Consider the following 19,699-nt stretch of genomic DNA (forward strand, 5'->3'; position numbering starts at 1 on the left):
ATGGTTGTACAAGGTTGTACAATTGTGTACAAGGTTGTACAAGTGTGTACAAGGTTGTACAAGTGTGTACAAGGGTGTACAAGTTTGTACAAGTGTGTACAAATTTGTACAAGTGTGTACAAGTTTGTACAAGGTTGTACAAATGTATACAAGGGTGTACAAAAGTGTACAAGGGTGCACAAGTTTGTACAAGGGTGTACAAGTGTGTACAAGCTTGTACAAGTGTGTACAAGCTTGTACAAGTGTGTACAAGGGTGTACAAGCTTGTACAAGTGTGTACAAGGGTGTACAGGTTTGTACAAGGTTGTACAAGTGTGTACAAGGGTGTACAAGTGTGTACAAGGTTGTACAAGTGTGTACAAGGGTGTACAATCGTGTACAAGCTTGTACAAGTTTTTACAAGGTTGTACAAGTGTGTACAAGGTTGTACAAGTGTGTACAAGGTTGTACAAGTGTGTACAAGGTTGTACAAGTGTGTACAAGGTTGTATAAGTGTGTACAAAGGTGTACAAGTGTGTACAAGGTTGTAAAAGTGTGTACAAGGTTGTACAAGTGTGTACATGGTTGTACAAGGTTGTACAATTGTGTACAAGGTTGTACAAGTGTGTACAAGGTTGTACAAGTGTGTACAAGGTTGTACAAGTGTGTACAAGGGTGTACAATCGTGTACAAGCTTGTACAAGTTTTTACAAGGTTGTACAAGTGTGTACAAGGTTGTACAAGTGTGTACAAGGTTGTACAAGTGTGTACAAGGTTGTACAAGTGTGTACAAGGTTGTATAAGTGTGTACAAAGGTGTACAAGTGTGTACAAGGTTGTAAAAGTGTGTACAAGGTTGTACAAGTGTGTACATGGTTGTACAAGGTTGTACAATTGTGTACAAGGTTGTACAAGTGTGTACAAGGTTGTACAAGTGTGTACAAGGGTGTACAAGTTTGTACAAGTGTGTACAAATTTGTACAAGTGTGTACAAGTTTGTACAAGGTTGTACAAATGTATACAAGGGTGTACAAAAGTGTACAAGGGTGCACAAGTTTGTACAAGGGTGTACAAGTGTGTACAAGCTTGTACAAATGTGTACAAGCTTGTACCAGTGTGTACAAGGGTGTACAAGTGTGTACAAGGTTGTACAAGTGTGTACAAGCTTGTACAAGTGTGTACAAGCTTGTACAAGTGTGTACAAGGTTGTACAAGTGTGTACAAGGTTGTACAAGTGTGTACAAGGTTGTACAAGTGTGTACAAGGTTGTACAAGGTTGTACAATTGTGTACAAGGTTGTACAAGTGTGTACAAGGTTGTACAAGTGTGTACAAGGTTGTACAAGTGTGTACAAGGGTGTACAAGTTTGTACAAGTGTGTACAAGTTTGTACAAGTGTGTACAAGTTTGTACAAGGTTGTACAAATGTATACAAGGGTGTACAAAAGTGTACAAGGGTGCACAAGTTTGTACAAGGGTGTACAAGGTTGTAAAAGGGTGTACAAGTGTGTACAAGCTTGTACAAGTGTGTACAAGGGTGTACAGGTTTGTACAAGGTTGTACAAGTGTTTGCAAGGGTGTACAAGTATGTACAAGAATGTACAAGTTTGTACAAGTGTGTACAAGTTTGTAAAAGGTTGTACAAGTGTGTACAAGGGTGTACAAGTGTGTACAAGGGTGCACAAGTGTGTACAAGGGTGTACAATCGTGTACAAGCTTGTACAAGTGTGTACAAGGGTGTACAGGTTTGTACAAGGTTGTACAAGTGTGTACAAGGTTGTACAAGTGTGTACAAGGGTGTACAAGTTTGTACAAGTGTGTACAAGTTTGTACAAGTGTGTACAAGTTTGTACAAGGTTGTACAAATGTATACAAGGGTGTACAAAAGTGTACAAGGGTGCACAAGTTTGTACAAGGGTGTACAAGTTCGTACAAGCTTGTACAAGTGTGTACAAGGGTGTACAGGTTTGTACAAGGTTGTACAAGTGTTTACAAGGGTGTACAAGTATGTACAAGAATGTACAAGTTTGTACAAGTGTGTACAAGTTTGTACAAGGTTGTACAAATGTATACAAGGGTGTACAAAAGTGTACAAGGGTGCACAAGTTTGTACAAGGGTGTACAAGGTTGTACAAGGGTGTACAAGTGTGTACAAGCTTGTACAAGTGTGTACAAGCTTGTACAAGTGTGTACAAGCTTGTACAAGTGTGTACAAGCTTGTACAAGTGTGTACAAGGGTGTACAGGTTTGTACAAGGTTGTACAAGTGTTTACAAGGGTGTACAAGTATGTACAAGAATGTACAAGTTTGTACAAGTGTGTACAAGTTTGTAAAAGGTTGTACAAGTGTGTACAAAGGTGTACAAGTGTGTACAAGGTTGTACAAGTGTGTACAAGGTTGTACAAGTGTATACAAGGTTGTACAAGTGTGTACAAGGTTGTACAATTGTGTACAAGGTTGTACAAGTGTGTACAAGGTTGTACAAGTGTGTACAAGGTTGAAAAGTGTGTACAAGGATGTACAAGTTTGTACAAGTGTGTACAAGTTTGTACAAGTGTGTACAAGTTTGTACAAGGTTGTACAAATGTATACAAGGGTGTACAAAAGTGTACAAGGGTGCACAAGTTTGTACAAGGGTGTACAAGGTTGTACAAGGGTGTACAAGTGTGTACAAGCTTGTACAAGTGTGTACAAGCTTGTACAAGTGTGTACAAGCTTGTACAAGTGTGTACAAGCTTGTACAAGTGTGTACAAGGGTGTACAGGTTTGTACAAGGTTGTACAAGTGTTTACAAGGGTGTACAAGTATGTACAAGAATGTACAAGTTTGTACAAGTGTGTACAAGTTTGTAAAAGGTTGTACAAGTGTGTACAAGGGTGTACAAGTTTGTACAAGGGTTTACAAGGTTGTACAAGGGTGTACAAGTGTGTACAAGCTTGTACAAGTGTGTACAAGCTTGTACAAGTGTGTACAAGCTTGTACAAGTGTGTACAAGCTTGTACAAGTGTGTACAAGCTTGTACAAGTGTGTACAAGCTTGTACAAGTGTGTATAAGGGTGTACAGGTTTGTACAAGGTTGTACAAGTGTTTACAAAGGTGTACAAGTATGTACAAGAATGTACAAGTTTGTACAAGTGTGTACAAGTTTGTAAAAGGTTGTACAAGTGTGTACAAGGGTGTACAAGTGTGTACAAGGGTGCACAAGTGTGTACAAGGGTGCACAAGTGTGTACAAGGGTGTACAATCGTGTACAAGCTTGTACAAGTGTGTACAAGGGTGTACAGGTTTGTACAAGGTTGTACAAGTGTGTACAAGGTTGTTTAAGTGTGTACAAGGGTGTACAAGTTTGTACAAGTGTGTACTAGTTTGTACAAGTGTGTACAAGTTTGTACAAGGCTGTACAAATGTATACAAGGGTGTACAAAAGTGTACAAGGGTGCACAAGTTTGTACAAGGGTGAACAAGTGTGTACAAGCTTGTACAAGTGTGTACAAGGGTGTACAGGTTTGTACAAGGTTGTACAAGTGTTTACAAGGGTGTACAAGTATGTACAAGAATGTACAAGTTTGTACAAGTGTGTACAAGTTTGTAAAAGGTTGTACAAGTGTGTACAAGGGTGTACAAGTGTATACAAGGGTGCACAAGTGTGTACAAGGGTGTACAATCGTGTACAAGCTTGTACAAGTGTGTACAAGGGTGTACAGGTTTGTACAAGGTTGTACAAGTGTGTACAAGGGTGTACAAATGTGTACAAGGATGTAAAAGTTTGTACAAGTGTGTACAAGTTTGTACAAGGTTGTACAAGTAAGTACAAGTGTGTACAAGGTTGTACAAGTGTGTACAAGGTTGTACAAGTGTGTACAAGGTTGTACAAGTGTGTACAAGGTTGTACAAGTGTGTACAAGGTTGTACAAGTGTGTACAAGGTTGTACAAGTGTGTACAAGGTTGTACAAGTGTGTACAAGGTTGTACAAGTGTGTACAAGGTTGTACAAGTGTGTACAAGGGTGCACAAGTGTGTACAAGGGTGTACAATCGTGTACAAGCTTGTACAAGTTTTTACAAGGTTGTACAAGTGTGTACAAGGTTGTACAAGTGTGTACAAGGGTGTACAAGTGTGTACAAGCTTGTACAAGTGTGTACAAGCTTGTACAAGTGTGTACAAGCTTGTACAAGTGTGTACAAGGGTGTACAGGTTTGTACAAGGTTGTACAAGTGTTTACAAGGGTGTACAAGTATGTACAAGAATGTACAAGTTTGTACAAGTGTGTACAAGTTTGTAAAAGGTTGTACAAGTGTGTACAAGGTTGTATAAGTGTGTACAAGGTTGTACAAGTGTGTACAAGGTTGTACAAGTGTGTACAAAGGTGTACAAGTGTGTACAAGGTTGTACAAGTGTGTACAAGGTTGTACAAGTGTGTACAAGGTTGTACAAGTGTGTACAAGGTTGTACAAGTTTTTACAAGGTTACAAGTGTGTACAAGGTTGTACAAGTGTGTACAAGGTTGTACAAGTGTGTACAAGGTTGTACAAGTGTGTACAAGGTTGTACAAGTGTGTACAAGGTTGTACAAGTGTGTACAAGGTTGTATAAGTGTGTACAAGGTTGAAAAAGTGTGTACAAGGTTGTACAAGTGTGTACAAGGTTGTACAAGTGTGTACAAGGTTGTACAAGTGTGTACAAGGTTGTACAAGTGTGTACAAGGTTGTACAAGTGTGTACAAGGTTGTACAAGTGTGTACAAGGTTGTACAAGGTTGTACAATTGTGTACAAGGTTGTACAAGTGTGTACAAGGTTGTACAAGTGTGTACAAGGTTGTACAAGTGTGTACAAGGGTGTACAAGTTTGTACAAGCTTGTACAAGTGTGTACAAGGGTGTACAGGTTTGTACAAGGTTGTACAAATGTATACAAGGGTGTACAAAAGTGTACAAGGGTGCACAAGTTTGTACAAGGGTGTACAAGGTTGTACAAGGGTGTACAAGTGTGTACAAGCTTGTACAAGTGTGTACAAGCTTGTACAAGTGTGTACAAGCTTGTACAAGTGTGTACAAGCTTGTACAAGTGTGTACAAGTGTGTACAAGTTTGTAAAAGGTTGTACAAGTGTGTACAAGGGTGTACAAGTGTGTACAAGGGTGCACAAGTGTGTACAAGGATGTACAATCGTGTACAAGCTTGTACAGGTGTGTACAAGGGTGTACAGGTTTGTACAAGGTTGTACAAGTGTGTACAAGGTTGTACAAGTGTTTACAAGGGTGTACAAGTTTGTACAACTGTGTACAAGTTTGTACAAGTGTGTACAAGTTTGTACAAGGTTGTACAAGGTTGTACAAGGTGTACAAGGGTACAAGGGTGCACAAGTTTGTACAAGGGTGTACAAGTGTGTACAAGCTTGTACAAGTGTGTACAAGGGTGTACAGGTTTGTACAAGGTTGTACAAGTGTTTACAAGGGTGTACAAGTATGTACAAGAATGTACAAGTTTGTACAAGTGTGTACAAGTTTGTAAAAGGTTGTACAAGTGTGTACAAGGGTGTACAAGTGTATACAAGGGTGCACAAGTGTGTACAAGGGTGTACAATCGTGTACAAGCTTGTACAAGTGTGTACAAGGGTGTACAGGTTTGTACAAGGTTGTACAAGTGTGTACAAGGGTGTACAAATGTGTACAAGGATGTAAAAGTTTGTACAAGTGTGTACAAGTTTGTACAAGGTTGTACAAGTAAGTACAAGTTTGTACAAGAATGTACAAGTGTGTACAAGGTATTACAATTGTGTAAAAGGTTGTACAAGTGTGTACAAGGTTGTACAAGTGTGTACAAGCTTGTACAAGTGTGTACAAGGTTGTACAAGTGTGTACAAGGTTGTACAAGTGTGTACAAGGTTGTACAAGTGTGTACAAGGTTGTACAAGTGTGTACAAGGTTGTACAAGTGTGTACAAGGTTGTACAAGTGTGTACAAGGGTGTACAATCGTGTACAAGCTTGTACAAGTTTTTACAAGGTTGTACAAGTGTGTACAAGGTTGTACAAGTGTGTACAAGGTTGTACAAGTGTGTACAAGGTTGTACAAGTGTGTACAAGGTTGTATAAGTGTGTACAAAGGTGTACAAGTGTGTACAAGTGTGTACAAGGTTGTACAAGTGTGTACATGGTTGTACAAGGTTGTACAATTGTGTACAAGGTTGTACAAGTGTGTACAAGGTTGTACAAGTGTGTACAAGGGTGTACAAGTTTGTACAAGTGTGTACAAATTTGTACAAGTGTGTACAAGTTTGTACAAGGTTGTACAAATGTATACAAGGGTGTACAAAAGTGTACAAGGGTGCACAAGTTTGTACAAGGGTGTACAAGTGTGTACAAGCTTGTACAAGTGTGTACAAGCTTGTACAAGTGTGTACAAGGGTGTACAAGCTTGTACAAGTGTGTACAAGGGTGTACAGGTTTGTACAAGGTTATACAAGTGTGTACAAGGGTGTACAAATGTGTACAAGGATGTAAAAGTTTGTACAAGTGTGTACAAGTTTGTACAAGGTTGTACAAGTAAGTACAAGTTTGTACAAGAATGTACAAGTGTGTACAAGGTTTTACAATTGTGTAAAAGGTTGTACAAGTGTGTACAAGGTTGTACAAGTGTGTACAAGCTTGTACAAGTGTGTACAAGGTTGTACAAGTGTGTACAAGGTTGTACAAGTGTGTACAAGGTTTTACAAGTGTGTACAAGGTTGTACAAGTGTGTACAAGGTTGTACAAGTGTGTACAAGGTTGTACAAGTGTGTACAAGGGTGTACAATCGTGTACAAGCTTGTACAAGTTTTTACAAGGTTGTACAAGTGTGTACAAGGTTGTACAAGTGTGTACAAGGTTGTACAAGTGTGTACAAGGTTGTACAAGTGTGTACAAGGTTGTATAAGTGTTTACAAAGGTGTACAAGTGTGTACAAGGTTGTAAAAGTGTGTACAAGGTTGTACAAGTGTGTACATGGTTGTACAAGGTTGTACAATTGTGTACAAGGTTGTACAAGTGTGTACAAGGTTGTACAAGTGTGTACAAGGGTGTACAAGTTTGTACAAGTGTGTACAAATTTGTACAAGTGTGTACAAGTTTGTACAAGGTTGTACAAATGTATACAAGGGTGTACAAAAGTGTACAAGGGTGCACAAGTTTGTACAAGGGTGTACAAGTGTGTACAAGCTTGTACAAGTGTGTACAAGCTTGTACAAGTGTGTACAAGGGTGTACAAGTGTGTACAAGGTTGTACAAGTGTGTACAAGCTTGTACAAGTGTGTACAAGGTTGTACAAGTGTGTACAAGCTTGTACAAGTGTGTACAAGGTTGTACAAGTGTGTACAAGGTTGTACAAGTGTGTACAAGGTTGTACAAGTGTGTACAAGGTTGTACAAGTGTGTAGAAGGTTGTACAAGTGTGTACAAGGGTGTACAAGTTTGTACAAGTGTGTACAAGTTTGTACAAGTGTGTACAAGTTTGTACAAGGTTGTACAAATGTATACAAGGGTGTACAAAAGTGTACAAGGGTGCACAAGTTTGTACAAGGGTGTACAAGGTTGTAAAAGGGTGTACAAGTGTGTACAAGCTTGTACAAGTGTGTACAAGCTTGTACAAGTATGTACAAGGGTGTACAGGTTTGTACAAGGTTGTACAAGTGTTTGCAAGGGTGTACAAGTATGTACAAGAATGTACAAGTTTGTACAAGTGTGTACAAGTTTGTAAAAGGTTGTACAAGTGTGTACAAGGGTGTACAAGTGTGTACAAGGGTGCACAAGTGTGTACAAGGGTGTACAATCGTGTACAAGCTTGTACAAGTGTGTACAAGGGTGTACAGGTTTGTACAAGGTTGTACAAGTGTGTACAAGGTTGTACAAGTGTGTACAAGGGTGTACAAGTTTGTACAAGTGTGTACAAGTTTGTACAAGTGTGTACAAGTTTGTACAAGGTTGTACAAATGTATACAAGGGTGTACAAAAGTGTACAAGGGTGCACAAGTTTGTACAAGGGTGTACAAGTTCGTACAAGCTTGTACAAGTGTGTACAAGGGTGTACAGGTTTGTACAAGGTTGTACAAGTGTTTACAAGGGTGTACAAGTATGTACAAGAATGTACAAGTTTGTACAAGTGTGTACAAGTTTGTACAAGGTTGTACAAATGTATACAAGGGTGTACAAAAGTGTACAAGGGTGCACAAGTTTGTACAAGGGTGTACAAGGTTGTACAAGGGTGTACAAGTGTGTACAAGCTTGTACAAGTGTGTACAAGCTTGTACAAGTGTGTACAAGCTTGTACAAGTGTGTACAAGCTTGTACAAGTGTGTACAAGGGTGTACAGGTTTGTACAAGGTTGTACAAGTGTTTACAAGGGTGTACAAGTATGTACAAGAATGTACAAGTTTGTACAAGTGTGTACAAGTTTGTAAAAGGTTGTACAAGTGTGTACAAAGGTGTACAAGTGTGTACAAGGTTGTACAAGTGTGTACAAGGTTGTACAAGTGTATACAAGGTTGTACAAGTGTGTACAAGGTTGTACAATTGTGTACAAGGTTGTACAAGTGTGTACAAGGTTGTACAAGTGTGTACAAGGTTGAAAAGTGTGTACAAGGATGTACAAGTTTGTACAAGTGTGTACAAGTTTGTACAAGTGTGTACAAGTTTGTACAAGGTTGTACAAATGTATACAAGGGTGTACAAAAGTGTACAAGGGTGCACAAGTTTGTACAAGGGTGTACAAGGTTGTACAAGGGTGTACAAGTGTGTACAAGCTTGTACAAGTGTGTACAAGCTTGTACAAGTGTGTACAAGCTTGTACAAGTGTGTACAAGCTTGTACAAGTGTGTACAAGCTTGTACAAGTGTGTACAAGGGTGTACAGGTTTGTACAAGGTTGTACAAGTGTTTACAAGGGTGTACAAGTATGTACAAGAATGTACAAGTTTGTACAAGTGTGTACAAGTTTGTAAAAGGTTGTACAAGTGTGTACAAGGGTGTACAAGTGTGTACAAGGGTGCACAAGTGTGTACAAGGGTGTACAATCGTGTACAAGCTTGTACAAGTGTGTACAAGGGTGTACAGGTTTGTACAAGGTTGTACAAGTGTGTACAAGGTTGTACAAGTGTGTACAAGGGTGTACAAGTTTGTACAAGTGTGTACAAGTTTGTACAAGTGTGTACAAGTTTGTACAAGTGTGTACAAGTTTGTACAAGGTTGTACAAATGTATACAAGGGTGTACAAAAGTGTACAAGGGTGCACAAGTTTGTACATGGGTGTACAACTGTGTACAAGCTTGTACAAGTGTGTACAAGGGTGTACAGGTTTGTACAAGGTTGTACAAGTGTTTACAAGGGTGTACAAGTATGTACAAGAATGTACAAGTTTGTACAAGTGTGTACAAGTTTGTAAAAGGTTGTACAAGTGTGTACAAGGGTGTACAAGTGTATACAAGGGTGCACAAGTGTGTACAAGGGTGTACAATCGTGTACAAGCTTGTACAAGTGTGTACAAGGGTGTACAGGTTTGTACAAGGTTGTACAAGTGTGTACAAGGGTGTACAAATGTGTACAAGGATGTAAAAGTTTGTACAAGTGTGTACAAGTTTGTACAAGGTTGTACAAGTAAGTACAAGTTTGTACAAGAATGTACAAGTGTGTACAAGGTTTTACAATTGTGTAAAAGGTTGTACAAGTGTGTACAAGGTTGTACAAGTGTGTACAAGCTTGTACAAGTGTGTACAAGGTTGTACAAGTGTGTACAAGGTTGTACAAGTGTGTACAAGGTTGTACAAGTGTGTACAAGGTTGTACAAGTGTGTACAAGGTTGTACAAGTGTGTACAAGGTTGTACAAGTGTGTACAAGGTTGTACAAGTGTGTACAAGGTTGTACAAGTGTGTACAAGGTTGTACAAGTGTGTACAAGGTTGTACAAGTGTGTACAAGGTTGTACAAGTGTGTACAAGGGTGCACAAGTGTGTACAAGGGTGTACAATCGTGTACAAGCTTGTACAAGTTTTTACAAGGTTGTACAAGTGTGTACAAGGTTGTACAAGTGTGTACAAGGTTGTACAAGTGTGTACAAGGTTGTACAAGTGTGTACAAGGTTGTATAAGTGTGTACAAAGGTGTACAAGTGTGTACAAGGTTGTACAAGTGTGTACAAGGTTGTACAAGTGTGTACATGGTTGTACAAGGTTGTACAATTGTGTACAAGGTTGTATAAGTGTGTACAAGGTTGTACAAGTGTGTACAAGGGTGTACAAGTTTGTACAAGTGTGTACAAATTTGTACAAGTGTGTACAAATTTGTACAAGTGTGTACAAGTTTGTACAAGGTTGTACAAATGTATACAAGGGTGTACAAAAGTGTACAAGGGTGCACAAGTTTGTACAAGGGTGTACAAGTGTGTACAAGCTTGTACAAGTGTGTAAAAGCTTGTGCAAGTGTGTACAAGGGTGTACAAGTGTGTACAAGGTTGTACAAGTGTGTACAAGCTTGTACAAGTGTGTACAAGGTTGTACAAGTGTGTACAAGGTTGTACAAGTGTGTACAAGGTTGTACAAGGTTGTACAATTGTGTACAAGGTTGTACAAGTGTGTACAAGGTTGTACAAGTGTGTACAAGGTTGTACAAGTGTGTACAAGGTTGTACAAGTGTGTACAAGGGTGTACAAGTTTGTACAAGTGTGTACAAGTTTGTACAAGTGTGTACAAGTTTGTACAAGGTTGTACAAATGTATACAAGGGTGTACAAAAGTGTACAAGGGTGCACAAGTTTGTACAAGGGTGTACAAGTGTGTACAAGCTTGTACAAGTGTGTACAAGCTTGTACAAGTGTGTACAAGGGTGTACAAGTGTGTACAAGGGTGTACAAGTGTGTACAAGGTTGTACAAGTGTGTACAAGGTTGTACAAGTGTGTACAAGGTTGTACAAGTGTGTACAAGGTTGTACAAGTGTGTACAAGGTTGTACAAGGTTGTACAATTGTGTACAAGGTTGTACAAGTGTGTACAAGGTTGTACAAGTGTGTACAAGGTTGTACAAGTGTGTACAAGGGTGTACAAGTTTGTACAAGTGTGTACAAGTTTGTACAAGTGTGTACAAGTTTGTACAAGGTTGTACAAATGTATACAAGGGTGTACAAAAGTGTACAAGGGTGCACAAGTTTGTACAAGGGTGTACAAGGTTGTACAAGGGTGTACAAGTGTGTACAAGCTTGTACAAGTGTGTACAAGCTTGTACAAGTATGTACAAGGGTGAACAGGTTTGTACAAGGTTGTACAAGTGTTTACAAGGGTGTACAAGTATGTACAAGAATGTACAAGTTTGTACAAGTGTGTACAAGTTTGTAAAAGGTTGTACAAGTGTGTACAAGGGTGTACAAGTGTGTACAAGGGTGCACAAGTGTGTACAAGGGTGTACAATCGTGTACAAGCTTGTACAAGTGTGTACAAGGGTGTACAGGTTTGTACAAGGTTGTACAAGTGTGTACAAGGTTGTACAAGTGTGTACAAGGGTGTACAAGTTTGTACAAGTGTGTACAAGTTTGTACAAGTGTGTACAAGTTTGTACAAGGTTGTACAAATGTATACAAGGGTGTACAAAAGTGTAACAGGGTGCACAAGTTTGTACAAGGGTGTACAAGTGTGTACAAGCTTGTACAAGTGTGTACAAGGGTGTACAGGTTTGTACAAGGTTGTACAAGTGTTTACAAGGGTGTACAAGTATGTACAAGAATGTACAAGTTTGTACAAGTGTGTACAAGTTTGTACAAGGTTGTACAAATGTATACAAGGGTGTACAAAAGTGTACAAGGGTGCACAAGTTTGTACAAGGGTGTACAAGGTTGTACAAGGGTGTACAAGTGTGTACAAGCTTGTACAAGTGTGTACAAGCTTGTACAAGTGTGTACAAGGGTGTACAGGTTTGTACAAGGTTGTACAAGTGTTTACAAGGGTGTACAAGTATGTACAAGAATGTACAAGTTTGTACAAGTGTGTACAAGTTTGTAAAAGGTTGTACAAGTGTGTACAAAGGTGTACAAGTGTGTAAAAGGTTGTACAAGTGTGTACAAGGTTGTACAAGTGTATACAAGGTTGTACAAGTGTGTACAAGGTTGTACAAGGTTGTACAATTGTGTACAAGGTTGTACAAGTGTGTACAAGGTTGTACAAGTGTGTACAAGGTTGTACAAGTGTGTACAAGGGTGTACAAGTTTGTACAAGTGTGTACAAGTTTTTACAAGTGTGTACAAGTTTGTACAAGGTTGTACAAATGTATACAAGGGTGTACAAAAGTGTACAAGGGTGCACAAGTTTGTACAAGGGTGTACAAGGTTGTACAAGGGTGTACAAGTGTGTACAAGCTTGTACAAGTGTGTACAAGCTTGTACAAGTGTGTACAAGGGTGTACAGGTTTGTACAAGGTTGTACAAGTGTTTACAAGGGTGTACAAGTATGTACAAGAATGTACAAGTATGTACAAGTGTGTACAAGTTTGTAAAAGGTTGTACAAGTGTGTACAAGGGTGTACAAGTGTGTACAAGGGTGCACAAGTGTGTACAAGGGTGTACAATCGTGTACAAGCTTGTACAAGTGTGTACAAGGGTGTACAGGTTTGTACAAGGTTGTACAAGTGTGTACAAGGTTGTACAAGTGTGTACAAGGGTGTACAAGTTTGTACAAGTGTGTACAAGTTTGTACAAGTGTGTACAAGTTTGTACAAGTGTGTACAAGTTTGTACAAGTGTGTACAAGTTTGTACAAGGTTGTACAAATGTATACAAGGGTGTACAAAAGTGTACAAGGGTGCACAAGTTTGTACAAGGGTGTACAAGTGTGTACAAGCTTGTACAAGTGTGTACAAGGGTGTACAGGTTTGTACAAGGTTGTACAAGTGTTTACAAGGGTGTACAAGTATGTACAAGAATGTACAAGTTTGTACAAGTGTGTACAAGTTTGTAAAAGGTTGTACAAGTGTGTACAAGGGTGTACAAGTGTATACAACGGTGCACAAGTGTGTACAAGGGTGTACAATCGTGTACAAGCTTGTACAAGTGTGTACAAGGGTGTACAGGTTTGTACAAGGTTGTACAAGTGTGTACAAGGGTGTACAGGTTTGTACAAGGTTGTACAAGTGTGTACAAGGGTGTACAAATGTGTACAAGGATGTAAAAGTTTGTACAAGTGTGTACAAGTTTGTACAAGGTTGTACAAGTAAGTACAAGTTTGTACAAGAATGTACAAGTGTGTACAAGGTTTTACAATTGTGTACAAGGTTGTACAAGTGTGTACAAGGTTGTACAAGTGTGTACAAGGTTGTACAAGTGTGTACAAGGTTGTACAAGTGTGTACAAGGTTGTACAAGGTTGTACAAGTGTGTACAAGGTTGTACAAGTTTGTACAAGGGTGTACAAGTGTGTACAAGCTTGTACAAGTGTGTACAAGCTTGTACAAGTGTGTACAAGCTTGTACAAGTGTGTACAAGGGTGTACAGGTTTGTACAAGGTTGTACAAGTGTTTACAAGGGTGTACAAGTATGTACAAGAATGTACAAGTTTGTACAAGTGTGTACAAGTTTGTACAAGGTTGTACAAATGTATACAAGGGTATACAAAAGTGTACAAGGGTGCACAAGTTTGTACAAGGGTGTACAAGGTTGTACAAGGGTGTACAAGTGTGTACAAGCTTGTACAAGTGTGTACAAGCTTGTACAAGTGTGTACAAGCTTGTACAAGTGTGTACAAGCTTGTACAAGTGTGTACAAGCTTGTACAAGTGTGTACAAGGGTGTACAGGTTTGTACAAGGTTGTACAAGTGTTTACAAGGGTGTACAAGTATGTACAAGAATGTACAAGTTTGTACAAGTGTGTACAAGTTTGTAAAAGGTTGTACAAGTGTGTACAAAGGTGTACAAGTGTGTAAAAGGTTGTACAAGTGTGTACAAGGTTGTACAAGTGTATACAAGGTTGTACAAGTGTGTACAAGGTTGTACAAGGTTGTACAATTGTGTACAAGTGTGTACAAGTGTGTACAAGGTTGTACAAGTGTGTACAAGGTTGTACAAGTGTGTACAAGGGTGTACAAGTTTGTACAAGTGTGTACAAGTTTTTACAAGTGTGTACAAGTTTGTACAAGGTTGTACAAATGTATACAAGGGTGTACAAAAGTGTACAAGGGTGCACAAGTTTGTACAAGGGTGTACAAGGTTGTACAAGGGTGTACAAGTGTGTACAAGCTTGTACAAGTGTGTACAAGCTTGTACAAGTGTGTACAAGCTTGTACAAGTGTGTACAAGGGTGTACAGGTTTGTACAAGGTTGTACAATTGTTTACAAGGGTGTACAAGTATGTACAAGAATGTACAAGTTTGTACATTGTGTACAAGTTTGTAAAAGGTTGTACAAGTGTGTACAAGGGTGTACAAGTGTGTACAAGGGTGCACAAGTGTGTACAAGGGTGTACAATCGTGTACAAGCTTGTACAAGTGTGTACAAGGGTGTACAGGTTTGTACAAGGTTGTACAAGTGTGTACAAGGTTGTACAAGTGTGTACAAGGGTGTACAAGTTTGTACAAGTTTGTACAAGTTTGTACAAGTGTGTACAAGTTTGTACAAGGTTGTACAAATGTATACAAGGGTGTACAAAAGTGTACAAGGGTGCACAAGTTTGTACAAGGGTGTACAAGTGTGTACAAGCTTGTACAAGTGTGTACAAGGGTGTACAGGTTTGTACAAGGTTGTACAAGTGTTTACAAGGGTGTACAAGTATGTACAAGAATGTACAAGTTTGTACAAGTGTGTACAAGTTTGTAAAAGGTTGTACAAGTGTGTACAAGGGTGTACAAGTGTATACAAGGGTGCACAAGTGTGTACAAGGGTGTACAATCGTGTACAAGCTTGTACAAGTGTGTACAAGGGTGTACAGGTTTGTACAAGGTTGTACAAGTGTGTACAAGGGTGTACAAATGTGTACAAGGATGTAAAAGTTTGTACAAGTGTGTACAAGTTTGTACAAGGTTGTACAAGTAAGTACAAGTTTGTACAAGAATGTACAAGTGTGTACAAGGTTTTACAATTGTGTAAAAGGTTGTACAAGTGTGTACAAGGTTGTACAAGTGTGTACAAGCTTGTACAAGTGTGTACAAGGTTGTACAAGTGTGTACAAGGTTGTACAAGTGTGTACAAGGTTGTACAAGTGTGTACAAGGTTGTACAAGTGTGTACAAGGTTGTACAAGTGTGTACAAGGTTGTACAAGTGTGTACAAGGTTGTACAAGTGTGTACAAGGTTGTACAAGTGTGTACAAGGTTGTACAAGTGTGTACAAGGGTGCACAAGTGTGTACAAGGGTGTACAATCGTGTACAAGCTTGTACAAGTTTTTACAAGGTTGTACAAGTGTGTACAAGGTTGTACAAGTGTGTACAAGGTTGTACAAGTGTGTACAAGGTTGTACAAGTGTGTACAAGGTTGTATAAGTGTGTACAAAGGTGTACAAGTGTGTCCAAGGTTGTACAAGTGTGTACATGGTTGTACAAGGTTGTACAATTGTGTACAAGGTTGTATAAGTGTGTACAAGGTTGTACAAGTGTGTACAAGGGTGTACAAGTTTGTACAAGTGTGTACAAATTTGTACAAGTGTGTACAAGTTTGTACAAGGTTGTACAAATGTATACAAGGGTGTACAAAAGTGTACAAGGGTGCACAAGTTTGTACAAGGGTGTACAAGTGTGTACAAGCTTGTACAAGGGTGAATGAAAATTGACTTAAAAATGAAAATTAAAAATGACTTCAATCTCTGAGGAGAGCCAAAAACCATTTAGAGATGTCCTTGTGATTGGTGATTCCCATCTTCGGTTCTCCACCAACATTGTTGCAGAGAAGGGAGCTTATGTGGAGTGTTGTCCGGGAGGCAGATTTATAGATATAAAAAATAGGTTGTTAAGTTATTTAGATGTAAGCTTGTCAATGATTTATTTCCATGTTGGGTGCAACAACCTTCGACGTGGCTATCGCGGGGGTCCGGGGTACAATGGGGGACATGGGAAGCGCGAGGCACTCCACAGCTTGGCTGACCTTTTGTACACTGCCAGGGCACATTTTCCAAGTTCCAAATTGATTTTGAATAGTGTTTTAATCAGACGAGATCTCAGTTACAAATCCCTCTGCGATTTTAACACCCAAGTTGAGTTGATGTGTAACAACTTCGGTGTTACATTCGTAGAGGCTAACACGTGTGTTGGCAGGGGGGACCTCAGTCGTGATGGTGTACACTTTTGTCGCCGAGGGGTTTCTCGTCTCGGGCATTTGTTTGCAGAGGTGATCAGCACTCTCTGGGGGTCTCAAGAAAATACCCAAGTCTCTGACCAGGGTGTAGTCAGTTTGACATCCACCCCCTTTCCTCCGGATCGGGATCTTGCCACAGGGGTTGTATCTGGCCAGGACCATGACCAAAGTGGGAGTGGGAGCAGTGCCGATGTAGCTACTGTGCCGGGAAACTGATAGGAGGGGGGGGTGACGGCAACTTCAGAATTGGTCACCTAAATATGCGCTCTTTGAACACTGGGTTCTCAGAAATGTGTGCACTTGTACTTGATTTTGATTTCGACATATTTGGTGTGACAGAGACTTGGCTACACCCTGACACTCCCTCAGACAATTACAACATACCAAGCTACAGACTGCTACGCTGTGATCGCAACCTATCTGGTCACCTTCCTGACGAAGCCGATGAAATCGGTGGAGGGGTGGCCTTGTACATAAAGGACAGTATTATGTACGAACTTCACAATTTTTCTGATCATCAGCCTTCTGGTATTGAAACCCTTTCAATTGTTCTGAGAATGAAAAATCAGAGACTGGGTTTGTGTGTATTTTACAGGCCACCTAATATTAGGTACACCTGCCTTGCTTCGATGTTTCACTCCTTGTTTGTTGACCTTGCGGTTGTAGTCGACTCTGTGATCTGTGTTGGTGACACTAACGTTGACTTAATGACAAAAATGAGTAGTGATTCCAAATATTTAAGCCGACTCTTGTGTGAAAATAATGCAGTACAATTGATAAAAGAACCAACAAGGGTGACAGCAACTTCAGCCACCTTGATAGACCACATCATAGTGGACAGGTCAGCTGAAGTCAAGAGGACCGGCATTATCGATGCACCTTCCATTAAAGATCACAGAGGGAAGTCAATTACGGACCACAAGCTAATATACTGCGACTTGTTTTTATCTAATAAGAGGAAAAAGCCAAAGATGGTTAGATATAGAGATTTTTCTAATTTTAACGTTGACAAAGCAGTAAAAGAAATGTCTGAGATTGACTGGAAGGAGATTAAAGAAATAACAGGAGTAAATAACATTGAGTCAGCCTTAACCAGTCATATTAAGAAAATATATGATAAAACAGCGCCGATAGTATGTAAAAGGGTAACAAAGAAAATGGCCCCTTGGAGAAATTATGAAATAAAGAAACTGACGAAGGAAAAAAATCTACTTAGAAACAAATATTGGAAATCGAGAAATGAATCTGATTGGAGTGATTACAAAGAGCTGAGAAACAGATTAAACTTAATGGTCTGGCGAGCAAAAAAAGAATTCTTTACAAATAAGCTTTCAACAACAAACAACAGTAAGAATTTTTGGAAATGTATTAAGCAGTGTGATATACATGGAAACAATAGGGTAGATGTCACTGATGGTTTTAATGTTAACGAAGTAAATAAATATTTTACAGATATGGGTTCTGGGACTCAGGTGGATGAGGAGACAAAGAGATTTTTTACGCTTAATAGGCAAGATGACACAATACAAGAATTCAGATTTAGTGCTGTCACTGAAGAAACTGTCAAAGCAGTAATGAATAATATTAAGTCTAAAGCAGTAGGCTGTGATGAAATCTCTATTGATATGGTTAGAGCTGTGAGTCCGTTTGCCATTGAAGCAATAACATATCTAGTGAATGAGTCATTAATTAATGGAGTATTCCCTCAAGCGTGGAAAAAAAGCATCGTCAGACCAGTTCCTAAAACGGTGTCTGTAGCTAGAATGGAAGACCTGAGGCCAATATCTCTAGTCCCGGCAATATCAAAAATCTTGGAGAAGATAGTTACTAATCAGCTAACGGATTTTATTAATGAGAATCATATATTACCTAAATTGCAGTCAGGGTTCAGAAAGAACCATAGCACCTGTACTGCGTTGACAAATCTCTTTAGTGATATGATTGATGCTAAAGATAAAGGTAGATACAGTTCACTGGTTATGCTTGACTACTCTAAGGCATTCGACTCAATGGATCATGACATGCTGATTGCTAAAATGCACTATTTTGGATTTAGCTATGAAATCACTACCTGGATTCGATCTATCTCATCGACCGACTGCAGGTTACTAGACTTGGAAACGAGACATCAGAACCCCTCGTCAAACAACGGGGTGTTCCTCAAGGCAGCTGCTTGGGCCCTGTTCTCTACACACTTTACACAGCTGACTTCCCTAGCTGTGTAAAAAACTCTACGGCACATTTGTATGCAGACGATTCTCAGTTGCACTTGTCTTTTGAGCCTGTTTTCATGAAAGAGGCAATTGACAAACTCAACGCTGACCTGAAGAGTATCTCCAAGTGGTCATTTGCCAATGGGCTCAAACTGAACCCCGATAAGTGCACTGTCTTACATACAGCGCCTCTGGACCAAGTGCAGACCTTGAGAGATGATGGAGTGTCTGTCTGTCTCGACAGCCGGAGTCTGGTAGTGTGTGAGAAGGCAAAGACTCTTGGCGTCGTGATTGACAGATGCCTGAATTTCTCCGATCATGTCACCTGTGTTTCCCAGCGAGCCTTAGGGAGACTAAGAGGTTTGTATAGGTTCAGAGGCTTGTTGCCTGAGGCTGCAAAACTTCAGCTCGTGCAGTCACTAATACTGTCAGTATTTTACTACTGCTTCCCTGCATATGGCAATAGCATTTCTCGGGAAGACATGTATCGGTTGCAACGTCTGCAAAACTCCACAATCCGGTTCATTTTCTGTTTGAACAAATTTGATCATGTCTCTCCCTTTCGAGAAGTAGCTAGTCTGCTTCCCGTTGAAGCCATGTGCAGGTTGTTGACGTGCTGCATGACCCACCGAGTGTTGTCACTTTGTGAGCCCGACTATTTACGCGAGAGGCTTTCTCTTCGCGATGAGGTTTCCCAGCGGAGGACACGTCATGGTGGGAGGCTTCACCTCCCAAGAGTTTCTCTAGAGCTTGGGAGGAAGAGCTTCTCATATTTTGGTCCCTCATTGTACAATGGTCTACCCGACGGCCTGAAGGTTGTTGCATCTAGCAAAACATTTAAAGAAAAACTTAAAGATATCTTTTTAAAAAAATTGTAATTATTGTCTAAGTGTATAACGACCACATTGATATGTTGAATTGTTTTGTAAAAAATTTCAAATTGTTATGTATAATTGATTGTTGAATAAGATGTTTAGCATAGTGACGAAAGTTGTTCTGAAAAGCTGGTGTACCAGAGAAACGCTGAATAAAGACATTTTTATTTATTATTTATTTATTTACAAGTGTGTACAAGGGTGTACAAGTGTGTACAAGGTTGTACAAGTGTGTACAAGGTTGTACAAGTGTGTACAAGGTTGTACAAGTGTGTACAAGGTTGTACAAGGTTGTACAATTGTGTACAAGGTTGTACAAGTGTGTACAAGGTTGTACAAGTGTGTACAAGGTTGTACAA

General features: G+C 39.5%; 1 protein-coding gene across 1 annotated transcript; it reads left to right on the plus strand.

Annotated features, from left to right (window-relative positions):
* Nucleotides 1-18,542: 18,542 nt before the first annotated feature.
* Nucleotides 18,543-19,179, plus strand: LOC128982572 (uncharacterized; the record flags this gene model as incomplete). Its single annotated transcript, XM_054401527.1, has 1 exon — nt 18,543-19,179. A coding segment is annotated over exon 1 (637 nt), but the record flags the coding sequence as incomplete, so codon positions are not given.
* Between the last annotated feature and the right edge of the window lie 520 nt (nt 19,180-19,699).

The sequence above is a fragment of the Macrosteles quadrilineatus genome, unplaced genomic scaffold (genome assembly GCF_028750875.1).
Source record: "Macrosteles quadrilineatus isolate MER2022 unplaced genomic scaffold, UCM_ALF_1.0 Scaffold_610__1_contigs__length_43948, whole genome shotgun sequence".
NCBI classification, from domain to species: domain Eukaryota; kingdom Metazoa; phylum Arthropoda; class Insecta; order Hemiptera; family Cicadellidae; genus Macrosteles; species Macrosteles quadrilineatus.